Below are 18,141 nucleotides of genomic sequence, written 5' to 3' on the forward strand. Positions count from 1 at the left end.
TTATCAGTGGCGTGGCATGAAATTCTGGACCCTGTACACAGGCATTCTCTATGGGCCCCTCCCCACATCCATGGCTATTCATTCTAGTATATTTGTGGGCCCTCCTTACATGTGGGCCTTACATACTCAGTCCCATTTCCCCCATACTCCTGGTTATTATGTACACTTCTATGTACACACACATTTGATAGAATATCGATTTTGTGGCACTACAGATTATGATGTTCAATTATGTTAATAATATCTGTAAACATGTACAGAAAAGACAGCTGGAACCACACTAATAAGGCTAATTGGATGATGAGGCACTGTATCTGTAGTGTCTCCAAGCTTGCTGCTTTTGAAAGCGGCTAGCGCTTTGCTGAATTTAGCAGAGGTAGAGGTGTGTCTGGCATTGTACTGGTCCCTGCAGAAGAGATGCACACTAAGAGGAATTTGATCTTCTAATTCTTTGTCATCCCACAACTGTCCCAGCAGTTTTATCTCTGGCTCATATAACTGTCTGCTCCTGCTCCATCTGGCTGATTTAGAGCCTGTTGCCCTCAATGATAGGCAGAAACTTGCTGCACTCTGATGTTAAGTACAATGTTGCGGTTGCTTAATGTTATTGCCCATATCGCTCAATCTTTGCTGCATGCGTGTGTGTACATATATATGTGTGTACAAACACTTGTTAGTGTCTTGTGTGTGTGCTATAGTAGAGTGGAATGGAGAGATTGTAAAAAAAGTATCTACCTAGCCCCCAATGAATGGGGCTGTCAAAGTTTAAAATGCAGCACAGCTCCAAATAACTTGGCTGCTGAGTATTCCATTCTCATAGGAGGCTCTGTTATTGCCTGGGGAATTTATGAGGCTTCATCTACACCATTCAGAGAGCTTTTACTGCCGTCCATCCGACCAGTATGAAGCTTTACTGGACCTCATGAGAGTCATCTGTGGGTCTTTCTTTCTGTCTGTCTGCACAGAGTAAAAGCAGCCTTGTTCACTCTGCTTAAAGCCAGGTATGAAACTGTCTGGCTGCTCTTTTAGTCCAATCCAGATGGCAATTTTGCTACAAATTATGTGTGCCTTAGTGTACATGTATGGTGTGAGTATTAAATGCTATAATTACAATGGCACATTGTGTTATTTGCTGCATATAGAGCTGAGAGATTCCTATCACGCCCCTGTCAGAGCGGGATGCATTGAAGTGGAGGTCCGGGCTTATGCTTTGACTGGCATGTGGCCATCATGCTGCTCATGCACGGTCATTTATGCTATGACACATATGATCCGTATTAAGTGGGTTTGCTGTCAAAGGCTTTTCAATTTATTGATCTTTTAAGAAATCCCCCAGATTCAAATGTGTGTGGCTCGACTTCCCTGTCAATATAAGTGTTACAAGCGCCACTTCAGTTTCATGAGGCAGAAAGTGAGCCGTTTTGTTGGCTATCATATGTTCACTGATGTCCTTCAGCTGCTAAAGGTGCATTCACTGATGTTTAAGTCATCATCCAGCCATATTCAAAGACTGAGAGGCACATTTCCACACCACTGCTCTAAATCCACCACAAAGACAGCACAGTCCATCTGATTGTGCCATGTCCAGCACGCTGCTTCATCTTTTCTGCCCTTTCAATGTAGATAAAGCGATTAGGCCCTCAGTGTCAGTGCATGTTGCTGGAAGTGATTTTGATGTATGGCAGAATGTGAAGTTGATTTAGTCCTTGACTACATCAGCTGCCAATCTCGGCTTTATTTCCTGAGCATGATGGACGCCCACAGGGTCAGGGGTTACATATGTGTGGTGATGACCTTGACTCAGTTTTGACCTTGGGAATGGGTTGGTACGTTGGGTATTAGAAAGTGTCGGGTCTGTAGGTTCAATAAGGTCCCTCGGTTCCACATGACAAATGAATGGCTGTGTCATTGGGGAAAAAGACAAAAAAAACACACTGTGTCCACTTTGACCCCTTCAAACAGTGCTCCAGGGAAAGTTAGGTCCTGAATCCGCTCTTGGGGTTATGGCTCAGCCCCCAGCGGCCAGGGATCATGTTCCTAACTAACCTCCAGACATCCTCAGGGATTTATGGACCCACTGGGCTAGAAGTACACCTTGGATCAGGGTCAACTTTGATGCCGCATAGGCAAGTATTGTGTAGGGGTGGAAGGGAGAGTGGAATTAAATGTGTGTGTATGCCTGCACATGTGATGTATGCCCATGCTAAAGTGTAAGAGGTCAGATCTCCATGTGATCTGACTAGCTAATCTAAATCTAATCTTAGCCAGCTGCATGTCCTCGGCCCCTTCAGCCCCAACTCCTTCTTTCTTCTCCAGCTGAGGAAGAAAATTATTAAAGCTACAAATTACCAAGACCCAGAGGTTCTTCCACTGGTGGTGATAGCAAGCAGATGGCAGCAAGACTAGGAGAGACCTAACCCTCCTCCCCAACCTCAACCCCTTACATAAAGCACCATTTGCATTTCATGAGCCTTAATTGCTTCTGTTGCCCTCCTCCCCACTGGCTCTGCGATTTTGTGCCTGTCACTGTGCACCCCTGCACCCTTGAAGGAGCTGTGATAGATTAAGGTGGACCTTCTGTTTGCATCCCCCTCATTGTGTTCCAGAAATTAGAAAATATTATCTCCCAGTAGGCTTGAGGTAAAAAAAAAAGGAAGGAGAAGGGGGGTGATAGTGACATTGGATGAGATAGGACAAGACAGGGTGAGTTTTTAAGGCATTAATGGGAAAAGTGATTGTTTTAAAAGCTTGTCTTTGACCCCATGATGGCAAAGCAATGATGCGTGGAGCCCCCAGACACCTATTAAGCAGTAAGGTAATAATGTGTATCAGTCAATACTTGATAGACCCGATGCACAGATTTAGTGCTTTCTTCTTTTTAAGTCATTCTTTTTCTACTTTTACACATGTGCCAATGGACAATTGGTGTCTAAAGGCCGGAGTTTATGTTGTTCATTGAACTGCTAAAAACGAGGCGGTGGTTAAATCAAATGGCAAGCTATGACAGAATGTTGCTCTATCACCATCACTATAGTTAATGTGACAGGGACCGGACAATTCTTTCCAGACTGGTGTTGGTTCAGAATGACGTGATGAATATGTCTGGTGTCCGTCTGCTTTGTCCCGCCACACATTTGTAGTCTTTGTGTCTGTGTGTGTGTGTGTGTCTGTGCGTGTGCGTGGAGGTTTACTTTGTTTAGACATGTACAGATTTTAGCGTCCAGATTTTAGGTGAAGGGGCATACAGATTAGAGAGAAAAGACTTTTGGTGGTCTAGTTGGTTACCCCTATCAGAGAGAGAACCTTGCTCACATGCATTGCACTTCTTTTTCTATAGTTTTGAATAGTATTATATATTATATACATATTTGACTATAAAAAATATGTGAATCATGTCAGATCTCAACCCAAATGAACACATATGGGAGATTTTGCATCAAATCATCAAATGGAATAATGGTGGTCATCCCTCTTGTTCCAGAAACTTGAAGTATACATGATATGCCAAACAGCATTGAGGCTGTGGAGGCTCATGGTGGCCCATAAGGTGACGCCTTAAGAAAAAACTATGTTGGTTTTTTCTTTAGTTTGTTACCCGTCTCATTTCATTGATTGTCAACTGACCTGATCTGAACTCACCTCCTGGCGCTTCACTGGATCTGTTCATTGGCCAGCTGGTAAAGTGTGTCTGTAAGTTACATCTCATCTTCCAGATCTGCATGTTTTTAATTGTTTGTAAGTGACGCAGAGCTTTTCCAAATCTGCTATCACTTACTGCGATGTAACTGATAGATCAAGGTTACGATGTTTTTAATCAGTTTTATCCACCATATGCCTTTTCCCATACCCCTTTCTTGAATATTTAATTTTGTAACAATTTTGTGATTTTATCATGTTTTGTTTGAATTTATCCAATAATTTATCAAATATGGAAGAGTCCTTTGTTGTCTGCCTTTTCCACTAATGATGTGTTGTGCCATAAAAGCCTTCATAATGGCTCTGGAGGAGGAGCATTCATTAGATTGACTGAAGGGTAATAGAGAGCAGACAAGTAAGAGAAATCACCTCACTCTATCACATGCGTGCATACTAATGGTAGAGGGTATCCACCCACATAAACAAGCTGAGTTCTAGACAAGACTTAATGATCGTATATAGAATTAATGAGGGTTAACACATTTTAATAAGAAAAAATTATCTGCTAAGCCCAAGAGAGACACTGGGAGTCTCCCCACTCCATCCAGAACAACATGGTAGGTAGTAGATTTAATTGTAGTGCTCATATTCTAACACATAGAGGCAGTGTTTGCTAACCTGGTGTGATATATAGGAATGTTGTTGCTGTTACTATATGCAGCCACTAGATGGTGGTATTGTACAGGGCATAATAAACTACCGGTCAAACCTAAAAATATGTAAAGATCTTATGTGTTTTAATGTATGTACCCAAAAATATTGAAATTGTGATATCAGGAAATAAATACAGATACAGATTTTCTCATACACTTGAAACAAGCATGCAGACCAGAATGCAGTGTCCCCATTTCACCCAGTGCTAGTATGTCAGAGGGAGGGAGGCAGTAGGAGGCTGTGACCTTTCAGGCCTGCAGCAAGACTCCTCCTTCTGAGAGTACTCTTTCATTGCTGGAGATGAAGATACCTATCATCAGCTCAGTGCAGAAGTGCTGGTTATCCGCTGACTGTTGTCTTTAAAAGGAACAGATATCATCACAAACCATTAGCCATAATCTGTAAGCACAGGTTGCGACAGCTGACTCTTCAATCACTGAAACAGGCAGGTTTTGCCTCTCCAAAAATGTATTGTGTAATGTTATTGAAAGACACAAAAAGCTCCATTGTGGTGGTAAGAAACATCCTTTAATGATTAAACTCAAAGTATTTTTTGTAATAACAAGAGCATTTGGAAATTTAGGTGTAAACATGGCAAAGACAATTGAACGCTGTCGTTTTACACAAAATAGCCGGGCAGTTGTCATTAGAGGCAGTCTCTTCTAACTGAACCCAATAATGAGCATCATGCTGAAAAACCACAGCAGACTAGTTAGTGTAAACTCTGAATTAAATACTTTAATCCACCACAACACAGCTCTGTTTTGGAAAGCTGCACGATTTCACAGGGATGTGAAGTGGAGGACAGATCCTTGCTTACAGTGTTCAAGACAACTCTTCTTATATCCAATGCTAGGAGAGACACTGTTGACACTGAAACACTAGCTGCATGTTTTGGATATCTGGTGTTGGGTGCAAACCACCGTGCCTTTGCCACAGTGCGTGTAACACTAGTCACATACAGCCTTTGCAACCACATGCACAGGGCAGTTTATTTGATCTACCAGCGTATGATATCATACTGTAAGGTAGACTTGCTTGGCTTGACTGTAAACAGGAATTTACATGCTGCACGCTGCATTTCATATGCTGATCTCTTTGTCTCTTAGCATGTGAACATGCAGCTACTGTCCATCATAACAGATTCATCGTCACAAATGGTTCAGAATTTGCTTTAATTTTAGTGTCTATTCCCATTTACTGAGAGTTTTTCCACATGATGCTTTTGTAGTGCAGAGATGTGTGTTTCAGAGTTTACAGGCAGACAGCATAACAGCCTAGGAAACTTTAGTTGAAATTCTGCATTATGTAATTTCTAGCTCCACATGCAAGTATTAGCGTGAATCCAGTCCCTTGTAACAGTGGAATACACAGTATTAGATAATGTGAGAGTAGTTTTATTGAGTAAGTGAGTGTTTTAGGCTAGACTGTCATAAACATCTGTTATGCACAACATAGAAACAGTGTTTTATACAGTAGAAGGGCAAAACATCTAGGTGTCAGTGGGCAGAGACTGCAGCATGTCAAACTTCAAGTATGTGAAACAGACATCTGTATCACCACTGCAAACCTTTTTGTCCTTTTTCTCACATATAGAGTTAATACTAAATATGTTTTTCCTGTCATCTGGTGTTTATATCTTATATGGCTTCGAATTGGTGGCATTTGTTTCTAGTAATGTTAAATGTATACTTTTCTTCTTAATGCCCCACGGTGTTATTTTTTTTTATGGCATTCTTCTAAATCGGCAATTCGGCTTCTCAAGACTTCAACAGCCATACACATGAGGTGAACACACATTAGAATGAGAGAAAAGGAAGGCAAATAAATAAAGCTTATATAAAGTAATTTCACTGTGATCCAACTCCAACACAAACTTTCAGAATAATACTGACATTCCAAATGACTTTTGACTTCATCAATATACCACTCCAAACTCAATTTTTTTTTTTTACAGTAGCTGATGAAAAAAAAAAAATCAGGCACTGCAATGTGAAATAGGCTGTGTTCCCTAAAGAAGCAGTCAGGCACTGTATGTACATGTGTACCTCTGTCTGATTCTCACTTTAATTCATGGCAAGCTGTTTTGACTCTAAACAATAACAAAGTAACTCTGTTGTAAATGATTGCTATCAGTAATAGGAATGATAAATACATAGCACCATCTTTTGTTGAAAATAAGAAATAGAAAAATACCGAAAATAAAAACATTAAAACTTGCAAATTCACAAATAGAACAGGACCAAATCTATAGTTCATGGCTATGCTACAATCTTGGATGTTACCACTCTTTTTGTAAAGCAAGCCCATCAAAAGATCCTCTTCTTCTAACCCTTCTATTTTTATACATGCACTTTGGTTAATATACTTCAAGGAAACTTTTTTTCTTTTTTACTAATTCTTTCTCTTTGGCAATTACCAAAACAAAAAAGGCAACAAAAAAATGAAAACACAACAAAAATAGCATCTAATTATTTCATCATTACAAACAAACACAAGGCACTTAATCAGCTAAAACAAAGCTCATACGAGTATCCGTTGACAGAGCAACACAAAAACTATGTACATATATGTAAAAAGTGTTATAAATAGGTTTTAAACCATAGATACTATATACATCTTTTAACTGAGACAGTATTGGTTGTTTTTGTGTTGGTTTGCATGTAGATTTTTGGTATTACCCCCCCTCGCTGTGATCTTGGTGTATTGGCCTGGTGGCTCCATTGGCCATTGGTACTCAGGCATCAGAACTTATACTTCAGAGGGGGACTGGTGACACTTGCAGCAGGGGGTTACTGGGAACACTGGGGTGGAGTGATGGCTCATTCTCGCTTCCTTAAGATGACATAGATGAGTCCGCTGATCAACGCCAAAGGGAAGGCAACCCACGCCAGGATGTAGGAGTAGCCGAAGCCGTATGTCTCCGACACCCACTCCGGACTCATCACCGTGTAGATGACGGCGCCGCTCATCACAAACAAACCTGCAGGGAGGAAAAAAGCACTGGATAATGCTGACCACCATCTTGTTCAATTATCAGATCATATTTCTTTGCAGTATTGTGCTCTCTGTCTTATGTCCTGAGCTGAACCCCGTCTGTCTGGCAGCGGAGGTGAGCAGGTCAGTGCTTCCCAGAAGGCATCCCTCCATATTACATCACAGTGTTTCATGCTTATTGAACTCCGATCCAGCCTTTGCAAGCCTTTCCTGTCTCTGCCCACCTCGCTGGTCTGACATGGCATGATCTGTTTGTCAGACCCCCACACTGCCAGCCTTCCTGACATTTCAACTTGCACGGCTGGCAGTGCGCCTAGTGTCATTCCCATTTGGCTGAGTGGGCACCTGGGTGCCAGGCAATGCCCTGGCACAGAATAGAGAGCAAACCTGGGATGTTTGAAAGGGCTGCCAAGAGAGGATACAATGGACTGGCGGTGGAGCTGCTCTCTGGCCAAAGGGCATGAAGTACAATAGACAAGTGGAGCATTAAACCATTAGTAACTGGCTCAGACTCTCTTAATTCAATTCTCTGCCACAGAAGACGCAGTGTGAGCATCTGCTAGTGGTTTGTCTGCGTGGGTGGATTTGTGTGAGTGGTGTATTTTCAGATTACCCAAGTCTTACTGATATGTCTCATCGAGCAAATGTGTGTTGTGCTGAAAAGATTTTGTTTTGTTTTTTTAGATTATCAAGTGATTGTCAAGCAAAAATGCTGAAAATGATGTTTCCAACTTCTCAAAGTCTTTCTCTGTTTTATATTGAATTGGATGTGTTTGGGTTTTGGACCAAACAAAACAAGCAATTTGAAGACTTGGAATCTGGGAGATGGTCATTTTTCACCATTTTCTATGAGACTGATCAATCGATTCATCAAAGAAAAACCATAAACAGATCCAGTAAATCCCCTCATACATTATGTGTTGACACAAATGTGCCTGTTACGGTGTAATGTCTATCTGATCTAAGTTATGTTGTTGATGCATTTGCCAGGAAGTGTCAACGGGGATTGAACTCACTGGCAAGGATCTGGAAGGTTCCAGTGAGGAAGAAGCGTCCACCCTTCTGCAAAGTGAAGAGCTGGCAGAAGAAGAGGAAGAGGGAAAGGCAGCTGAAGATGATGGATAGGATCATAAGTGCCTGGACCGCCTGAATCCACTCTGCAAGGGAAGGAGGGAGAAAAAGGAGTGTTGTCAATAACTGACCCACAGTCATCATCATCCAAAGCATCATTTATATATAACACTTAATGAGCGTATGAGAAGGGGAAGGGAAGAGGAGATAACAAAAACAAATGCCAAAGTGCACCTTGACTAGTCTTGTCTCTGCTGAATTTAAGCATCCTCTCAAAGAGAACGTAATGAGCTCGACCATGGCTATGTTTACTTCTGGGAATGTGTAATGGATCCATAACAATGAAACCAGGGTATCTTGTTCCTAAAAGCTCTGTGCGCCCCCCACAGCAGGACCTATGACTAAATGTACCACATTGATCATTACTGCTAGTCCTCCAAGGCCAGGCTGCAAGGGGCCATTAACCCATTAGACACCTGTATTGACAGGGACCGTCAATCTGTGCTATCTATCTGAGTGTGTTTGACTGTCCGCATTTGTGCTTCATTCGTGCAACCATTCCAGGAATCTCAGGATTTCCAAGCAGGGTCTATTTCTTGTCTGAGAGTTATCCATGCTGCCTCCCTGGCTTCTCAAGTTTCATAAAAACACACTGCCCCTCTCTGTATCTATCCAGCTCTCCTTTATAGCCACGCCTGCTGTTACTGTTACTGTCGTGTTTTTGTGCCACCCTTGCCATAAAATCCTGCCATGTCACAAGGTGTTCAACCACAAAGCTTTGGCAACCATTGCATTAGTCCAGCCGTTGGCTGCTGTCCTACCCTAGTATCAGCAAATATTCCAGACAAGTCTAGAAAAAGTGGGATTTTATATGGCTCCATTTGTATGCGTGCCACTATAAACTCTGACATTCAAATCTCTGACATGTTTCCTTCAACATTCTCAAGTATCTGTGGTTTATTGATTCTATTGCATTATGTAAATCAAAGGCATGTTGTGGTTTAATGGCTTACAACTTACAACATGGAAAAAAAGGCATGATGCATAATTTATTACTGCTCATAGAAGAAAAAGGATGATTAAGTTATGAGACAGCTTGTGTGATGTTATGAATTTGACTGACCACATTTTAACACTGTAAGCTAAGAAAAATAACACTTCATAGCTCACATAGCTTATTCTATCTGCGGACATTTGCAAAGAGATGCTGCAGTTTTCCAGGAGAAACACTGTATCTATTATAGATTTAAGGGGGAGCAGTATCTTGAATGATTGCACGGGGTTACCAGTCTGGAGTCAGGTTACCTACAATAACAGCGCTACAGTTTGTCCTGATGATCATTGGCTCGGGGATGAGATATGGGAAGAAACATGACACGCTGCAAATCTCCATCCACAAAATGCAGCCAGCGGAATACCACACCAGAGCAACAATTAGATTCCACTCTAATGATCCTGTTTGCAGATGTTACATAACAGTGTGTGATAACGCTGTGAGAAATGGGTGAAATGTTCCATCCCCGTCCTATGAATAGTGCTCACCCACAAATACCGACAATACATCACTGCTTTTGTGATAAACACACATCTCGTCCTCCTTCCTTCCTTCCTTCACTGACCACTAGTAGGAAACAGTGACATGGAGCATTTCCTAGCAAGAGGCGTGGTTCATGGCTCAGAATATCACTGATAAGCAAGTGTGACTCATATTCAAACATTTACATGAATGCTGTGGTTTATGATCGTGGTATTACAATACAGAAACGTACACGCCTTTCCCTGTAATTTCAAACAGGAAAATAACTGTTGATGTTTCCTGTCTTTCTGCCCTCTATTCTGAGGCCCTACACCCCCTCTGTACAGAGTGGAGCAGAAACAAAAATAAAACTGCTGTAGTATTTACTTCAGTGTGTTTATGTATTGTAGGCCTGTGTGGAGGCAGATGACATTCTTCCTCAAAAGCTAATTTTAGAGCGAGTAAACTCTGTGAAGTAATTTTCCTGGCTGGTAGGACGTGATGTTTAACTGAAGCTCAGCATTTGATAACTGTGACATGAGTATCTCATCTCATATCTCATTATCAAAATGAAATGCAGCCAATATTTTTGTAACCAAGGCAACAACAAGGGGAAACTCTGAAGTTTCAGAAATGCCCTAAAAATAACCACGATGACCATGATTATGATTCCCTTCAGAAGGAACTTGATTGCTCAGCAAAGCTTCAAAAAGCCCTTTTTAACGCATGCTTGGCCCCCACGTGAGAGCAAACCACTATCTTCCATCTTCCAAAGCCAAAGCACAGACCCAGGCACACACGAGCCTCCTTAAATAAACACTGTGCGTCAGTGCACTAATGAAAGCAAGTCAAACAAACTGGCTGCGCCATCAAACTACCTGGCAGAGTATACAGGCGCTGCTGCCCTGACAAAACACACACTGGCTGAGCACGGCTCATTCTAGACAAATGACATCACCTCGCTGCAGCCAGCACCTTCTGCACCACTGTGACGGCACATTTAGTATCAAAACATACAGCTACTAAACAGTGATCTCACATTAACCTGTTGCTAAAACATTCATTTTAGGACAATGGAAATGTTATTACGTAGGGGTGTCCAATCAACATATCCATACATTTTAAGGATCTTATCTAATTCAAACATGTGGAGGTGGTTGACTCTGTCTAAATAAATCTCTAAACACTGCAGCTGTTGCCTTAAATTGTCCCAGTGATCCCTGCAAACTAACACTGGGCAGTATGATCTGCCACTGGGCGTGACCCACCATCAGCATGCTATGTTCTGCATGAGGTAGTCCAAGGTCTCCCTGCTTTCAAACACTCACCGTCACACACATACACACATAGATCTAAAACTTTAAATACTCCCTGCAGCCCCACCCTGATCGTCCACAACTCCCAAACTCCTGTCACTATGGGCTCCCAACATGAGACCTGAATATGGACATCACACCACGACTATTTATACGGCGGCAGCCTATCAGCTCGCACTTCAAAACAGCACTGCCACATTCTCTGCCCTAGATGGCACCAGAGTCCCAGAGGAACCCTGACACACCCACATCATCAACATGGTAAATTTCAGCAAGTAATTTTCCAAAGTTCAAGCACCCCTTGAAAATCACTGTGGATGGTTTAAACTGGTTTCAATGTTATGAAGCTTATCAGTTGCCAAAAGCAAACCTGAAAAGGGACTTATCAGCGGAATCCTAAGAATGCATGTCAACTTAACAGCAGAGTAGTGATCAAAATGTCCATTATTAGCCACTGTGTTGTAAATACATAAATAAATAATTAAAGTTGTCTTAAAGGCAATAGTTAAGTGTAATGCAGGTGTCTGACCTCCAGTTGATCCTGGGAGACAGTGGTATCCTCCATTGGTAGCAGAGCAGTTAAACCAGAGGTCTGAGGTGCCAGCTTCACTTGATGTCCATACCTGGTGTCAACAACATACAGCTCGGTCAGTAATGTGTGAAGAGCAGCACAAAATGGATTAGAAAAAAACAAAACATCTTAATTCCTGATTCCAAGACACAACTCTTACATCTTTAGTAACAATAACAACACATTATATTATATTTCATTTATATTTTGAATTTTTAGCCAATTTATATTTTTATTTTTAAAATGGCATCTGAACAGAGAAAGAAAAAAAAACATGATAGTTTTACTCACGCTGACTATTGTTGACACAAACAGGAGAACCAGAGCAGCGACGTGCAGGAGGATGATTCCCAGTAGTAGGAGCAGCATCTTCTCGGATGATCTGGACAGTAATAAGAAGAGGAGAGAGTCTCTGTCAGTGTGTGTGAGTGAGTGTGTGTGTGTGTGTGTGGATGTCAGAGTGGTGGGACATGGGTGTGTCGCTGCAGCACGTTCAAAACGGACAGCCTTTAGAGAAACTTCATCTGGACCTGTCTGTCAGATGGCAAGCATGTAAATGAACAATAACAAGGTTGCTTTTAAGAGAAAGTCATTGTTGATATTCTACATGTGGGGAAAATGGTTTCATGCGCCTTTTATTTACATTTAACAGCAAGTTTGGCGACAGGATTAAACTTTGAAGCATCTCAACATCAAGGTTTTTATTTGTCTTTTCCTGTCTATCATTCTGTCCTTTTTAAACTGGCTTTAAATTGCCGGCTTATGTAGGGAATCCTGTTGATATGACCACTGATTTCTACAGGATGTTTATAAACGAATTACGAACAACTTAAAAGAAAGTAGCAACGCAAAATTTCGCGTAAATTAAGTTAATTAAGATAATTAATTACCGGACAAAATAATTTGTTAGCCGCCAAATAAGCTTAATGACAAGCTTTTTGCACCTCAGTCCTCAGTCTGTGCGCGCAATGGAGCGGCGGGTATCCCTGCGAAAAGCCTGTTTCCTTCTTTAATCCACCAGGACAGACTGAGTGCAGCTTAATATAAGGAAGTTTAGAAGAGACCGGAGTCCACTTACTTAGAGCAGGGAGCTTGTATTTCCACAAAAAAAGAGATTCAGGCTCGCAAGAAGCAAAAGCAAGTTTTTCCCAAAAGAGTCCAACAGCGGTAGTTCCTCAGTCCTAAAAGTCGCTCTCAGACTAGATTGATGCCAGGGCTGACGTTCTGTTATAAAGTGTCTCATTATGGAAGAACAACGCCCTGCGTGCGTCGCTGCGTCATGGAGTGACCCTTTGGTCCGCAGCCAGGGTTCCCAATATAGACGCTCCATGCGTAATAGCGCATGGGTTGCCTTAGTTACTAACTTACTGTAGTGAGTGTAATGACCTGACGAATCATTGTTTGGCTGTCGTGGTAACTAAAAGCAGCTATCTGCTTTCGAGGATTTTTTCTCAGACTGTATTTTTAGCTTTTATTGCTGTTAGTATAAATGAAATTCTCAAATCCATTTAGATGTTGGTGCTTGCTCAGTTTATATAGAATTTGCAATTTATTTAACAGAAGTATATCTAACATACTTTTTTAACAATAATCTATTTGATAAATAAAGTAGATCGCTTAAAAAAGAACATATTTGAGTGGAATGTTTGACAAAATTGGCAGAAGATAGCTGTTTACACTGCTTGATTTAAACCCCTTATATGTATGACTTGATTACATTATAGATATAGTTTTTTTGATAATTTGCTGTTTTAGTTAGCAAAATAGGCCTCCCATGAATTTGATTGCTTTTGTGTCTTATAGATATTTTGGACTTTTTCCACAATGCATATTTCCCTGTAAATTCAGCTTTCGTTGCCTTGGCAATTAGAAACACAAACATTGTTGTAGTGAGGGTCTTTTCCCTCTGGTTGTACTGTAGTCAGTCTTGTGACTCACAGTATGTGTGAAAGTGTGGACGGGTATGCCCAGCGCACCACCAGTGAGAGATAGCATCTGTGGCTCTCCTCTGTTTGACATGACTCATTTCCAGTGGGAGGGAGATGGCGTACCACCCTGAACAGCCCGTTGTAAATGTGAACGTAAAAGTGTTCACTGAGTTTAGGCTTATAAATAAGGGTGTCGCAATGAATGTAATTCCAGGATATGTATACAGGGAGTATAGGGAGCGGTCAAAACTGTAAATATTTTAAAGTATGAAGTGACTTCCTTATCTCTGCCTCCTTCTGGATCTTCTTCTGCACAGATTTAAGAGATACAAGATTAAACAAAGCCTGCTGTCAATGATAATTTAGCTGAAGCAGATTGTTTCTTTAGTCATGCTACCAGCATCGTATCCAAATACAGTGTGATGTTTATGGATTCCTGATAACTGGGCATATTATTTTTGTAAGTCATCAAACACATACTCCTACACTTTCACAAAAAGTCTAAAATTGATTTCACACCCTGCTAAGAAAATACTGGGCTTCCTCAATGGACAGCACGTCATGAAACACGCACTTTCTTCGTATTAGCAGGCTGGAAAGAAGAGCTTAGAGCTGTCCGACCTCAGATAACCCCTGTCAACATCCACTCTCTATTCTTCACCACTTAGCTCACGCTTCCTGGACCCCTCTGCATGGGTTTCTCACACTCGCACGAAAACGGAGGCCTTTCTGCTGTGCTCATGTCCACACACACGGAAGAAAGGACAGTTACAAGAGCAGATCACAGTCATGAAGTACTGCTCTGAGTGAGAGCTCTGTGGCTGCTCAGTAATCAAAGTATGTGACATTCTTTGCCTGAGCTGCATAGAAGTGCCTCTTTGTCAGATTGTTCTGTTGTTTGTAGCTGATATGTGTTGAACATTTAATCTACTGTAACTCTGGTGTTAACTCAGGCCTTAACTCTGATCATATGAGGTGAGAACTGGTCAACAATAAGGTTTACAGCGACTTGTAAAGGACTGTGGAGTAGCTGTGCAGGCGCTCCTCATTCCCATCCCTTATATGTCAATGTTTGTAAAAGACTGACAATCAGTGGGCTGAGTGGACATAGGAGTGTTAAGTTTACTGTGTTTGTGAAGCCGGGGTTGAAGCCAAACTCTCTGGGGAGAGCCGCATAACAAACATTCAGACCAAGATACTGAATTATGTTACAACTGGAACGGCGTCTAACATTTCACCTCCGTCGTTAAAATGGTACGACTTATCTTCACGTTAGCGCGGCAGACAGTGAGAGTGCATACCAAAAGCTTAGATAGGACCTCGGCCAGGGGGCATGAATCTGGAGAGTAGACATGATTAAGTTACAGTAACTCCATCCACATACCAATACAGAAAAGAGTGTTAAAACAGATGCAGCTACCATAAATGATGGGGTTTTTTTCAACCAAAAGAATCCATGTAAGATTTTTAAAATAAAGAGGTATTGGAGATAATGCAGCAAAAAGACATCACCAAAGATGGGATCTTGTCCTTTGACGCAATTAGATTACATTCTTTTTGATTTTAAAACAATGTGATAGGCTGCCTTCCTTCACTTGATTGTATTATATGCAATTTCACTTATCTTGGATCAAACCACAATCCAATAACTGTGATGAATAACTGGCTCATACTCACACTCAGCAGATATTTTTCAGCTAGACTTTGAGAGTGGGATCCGGCTGATGCTCCCTACAGGTCAGAGGGGGGAGGCCTATCTGCGTCGCGGGCCTTTTACTTTGTGTGTCAGGCTGTGGCAGGTGTCGGTCAAAGGTGGGTCAGTCCTTGTGTCCTTTCATCAGCATGTGAAGTGTCACTGTCCGTTGGTCTACTGAGTTCCAGTATTTTAATAGCTACCCTCCTACTGAAGTTGTGTCGGAGTCGGACTGCCCCTCTCTTGACTCGCATTGGATTCCTCTGGACGCCGGTCAGCCTAACTGTTTACAGACCCGGCTCTGCACATTCAAACAAACTCACAAATACAGTACTTGCATGTACATATGTGAGAGTTCTTATGCATAAGACAGAAAACACACAATGCTACAATTATGGCATAGCAAATAATTGCAATATTAACCATGCAAATCGTAGTGGTTACAAGTAAAAGCTGTACAGACAAGGATGGGGATTGGGCTATTAGGAACACAAAGAAGAAGCAAATGGGGGAGACAGACTGGCTGAAAGACAAGAGGTGAATGCAGCCTGTTTGTTTGTGTGTCGATACGTTTTAAGCTACTCAAAACCCTTGTCTTGTCATCACAGTTTAATCAGACTGTACACACAGAGATAACAACAAAGGGGTAAACCGAGCCTCGTCCCTTAAAATACACTAAATACACAACAGATTGCCTGTGATGTGGGAACAGACAGGCTTGTCTGTGGGTCAGGTTCAAATGAAAGCTCAAATTAACAAGATAATGAAATGTAGCCAATGGAAAAGTGATTGGATTCACTCTAAAACCACACCAAAGTTGCTACAGTATGTCATTGCTGTATTATCAAAGAACATATTAAATCTATGCTAATGGTTTAGAGCCCAATTGTACTCTACTAATCTCAATATTTGTGGAAATGTTCTTAAGCAATTTCTGGCATTAAAATGTAATCTTGAAGAATCTGAAAGGTCAGTGTCATCTGACACGTCTAAAATCATATGGTCGTAAGTCACACATTATGCTGTGTCATTCAATTTGTAAATGGGGAAGATGTGGTTTCGGTATAATCATTAGGTCACCATCCTTGAAAAAGGGGAAAATGTATGAAGAATGACTGCAATTCTGACCTGTTTCTTTTTTATTCAACTGTATGTCGAACTGAGCCTGTTTTCTTTTTCTCAAAAGCTCTGTGCTTGTTCCCTTGGTTCCAGATAAAACAATAAAAAACAATCTAATAATGGGGCTTTCAGTCAGACGTGCATAACTCCTCACCCCACTATGATTCAGCAGGAAAAACTGCAGTACTGTATCTTGAGCTCTGTGTCGCTCTCCTATCCACCCAGTCCTCTTTTCATTGAGAATGAGAAGAACTGGACTCACAGATCAATGTTATGGACTGCTCCAGAATTCCACTCAATAACACAAATGACCCACAAGACCTCTCTCTCTTCTCTACATTGTACTGTATGTACCAGCCTTTGTGGTTGACCTCTGAACTTTTGTTAGCAGTTGGCTTATCTGACTTATCATGACTCCCTGGTTGGAGCCACAGTTATGTGTAGAATGTTGGGGGCATATAATATTGATTGCCTAAAAGTTTAAGGAGGTAAAGATTTCTCGTGTGAGCGAGGATCAGCAGATAGTCACACGCAACCACAGAGCTCTGTACGATAGGTTGGCAGTTGGGATGGAAAACCACATAGAATATTGTGTCTTATCAGTCTGTCCCCAGCTTCCTCCCTATATCTCGTAACAGTTAGTTTGCCGATTACTCAACGGATTCACATTTAGTTTCTTGTTTTATCCTATAGCTTACAGTAAAAGACAAATTTCACAGCACAACAACGATGGAGCAGCCAGAGAGACTCTTGAGAAAACTCAGAGTTCTGGCCCAGGTCCAAAAGCTGCAGGAAGAGCTGGTTCCCATGAATGTTTAGAGTTCAGTTTAAACTCAGGCAGCTTTAGATGACAGGAGATGAAGTGAGAAATGTTCCATGAGCTAAAGGGATTTAAACTTGATGTTACAGTAAAAGCCATGGCAGGATTTGTAGGTAATTTGGATATCTTTCCAACAATTATGATTCATGTGTTACTTACATGCAGTATCTTACATGTTATTCACTTTTATATCCTCATGTTTCCGATGTAAGTCTATGATTGTGGCAAAATGGCTCAGCTACATTTGTATAGTCCCATTCCATTTACATAAGTGGACACTGTAATTGAAAATTTTCCCTAAGTTATGTAAAGTTGATCTTGCATCTGAAGTAAGAGATGGTCTGCTTTGAAGAGGATTCAATTTAATAATACTTGGTTACTATGGATACTGTGTCAGGGTATTAGACAAAGGCTTAAAATTTAATTGGCATAATTGAATGATATGATGAATAAATCACCTGTGCAGAGTATTTCCCAAAAAGCAATGTAGAGATGGAAAAACTTTTCTTTTTAATTGACAGCTCAACCGACAGACAACACTGAATCACTACATGTGATGTGATAAGGTGACTAGTGATGATAATTATTATCTAACTTTGCAGCTCTACAAAGCTTTTAAGCCTTGTTTTTTTATTGTTTTAAATGTAGGTTGACATTTAATGTGACAATATGGTTGAAAATAACCTCTGAACAACCCTGTTTCCTACAGAACCAGGAAAAAGGAAAACGGTTTTTGCAAGGAAACCTCAGATTAACCTTT

General features: G+C 41.2%; 1 protein-coding gene across 2 annotated transcripts; it reads right to left on the reverse strand.

Annotated features, from left to right (window-relative positions):
* Positions 1-4,856: 4,856 nt before the first annotated feature.
* On the reverse strand, positions 4,857-15,573 carry pmp22b (peripheral myelin protein 22b). Of its 2 annotated transcripts, none has more exons than XM_035661834.1 (5): positions 15,427-15,573; positions 12,113-12,203; positions 11,780-11,873; positions 8,364-8,504; positions 4,857-7,333 (listed from the first exon to the last, which is right to left on the reverse strand). In XM_035661834.1, exons 2-5 carry the CDS (start codon positions 12,188-12,190, stop codon positions 7,173-7,175), a joined length of 474 nt encoding a protein of 157 aa, XP_035517727.1. In that variant the 5' UTR covers positions 12,191-12,203; positions 15,427-15,573; the 3' UTR covers positions 4,857-7,172. The 2 variants fall into 2 exon arrangements, with proteins under 2 accessions (XP_035517727.1, XP_035517720.1); XM_035661827.1 differs by lacking the exon at positions 15,427-15,573 and adding an exon at positions 12,900-13,057.
* Between the last annotated feature and the right edge of the window lie 2,568 nt (positions 15,574-18,141).

Source organism: Morone saxatilis, unplaced genomic scaffold (genome assembly GCF_004916995.1).
Source record: "Morone saxatilis isolate NCDOM2014 unplaced genomic scaffold, NCSU_SB_2.0 Contig1, whole genome shotgun sequence".
Taxonomy (NCBI): domain Eukaryota; kingdom Metazoa; phylum Chordata; class Actinopteri; family Moronidae; genus Morone; species Morone saxatilis.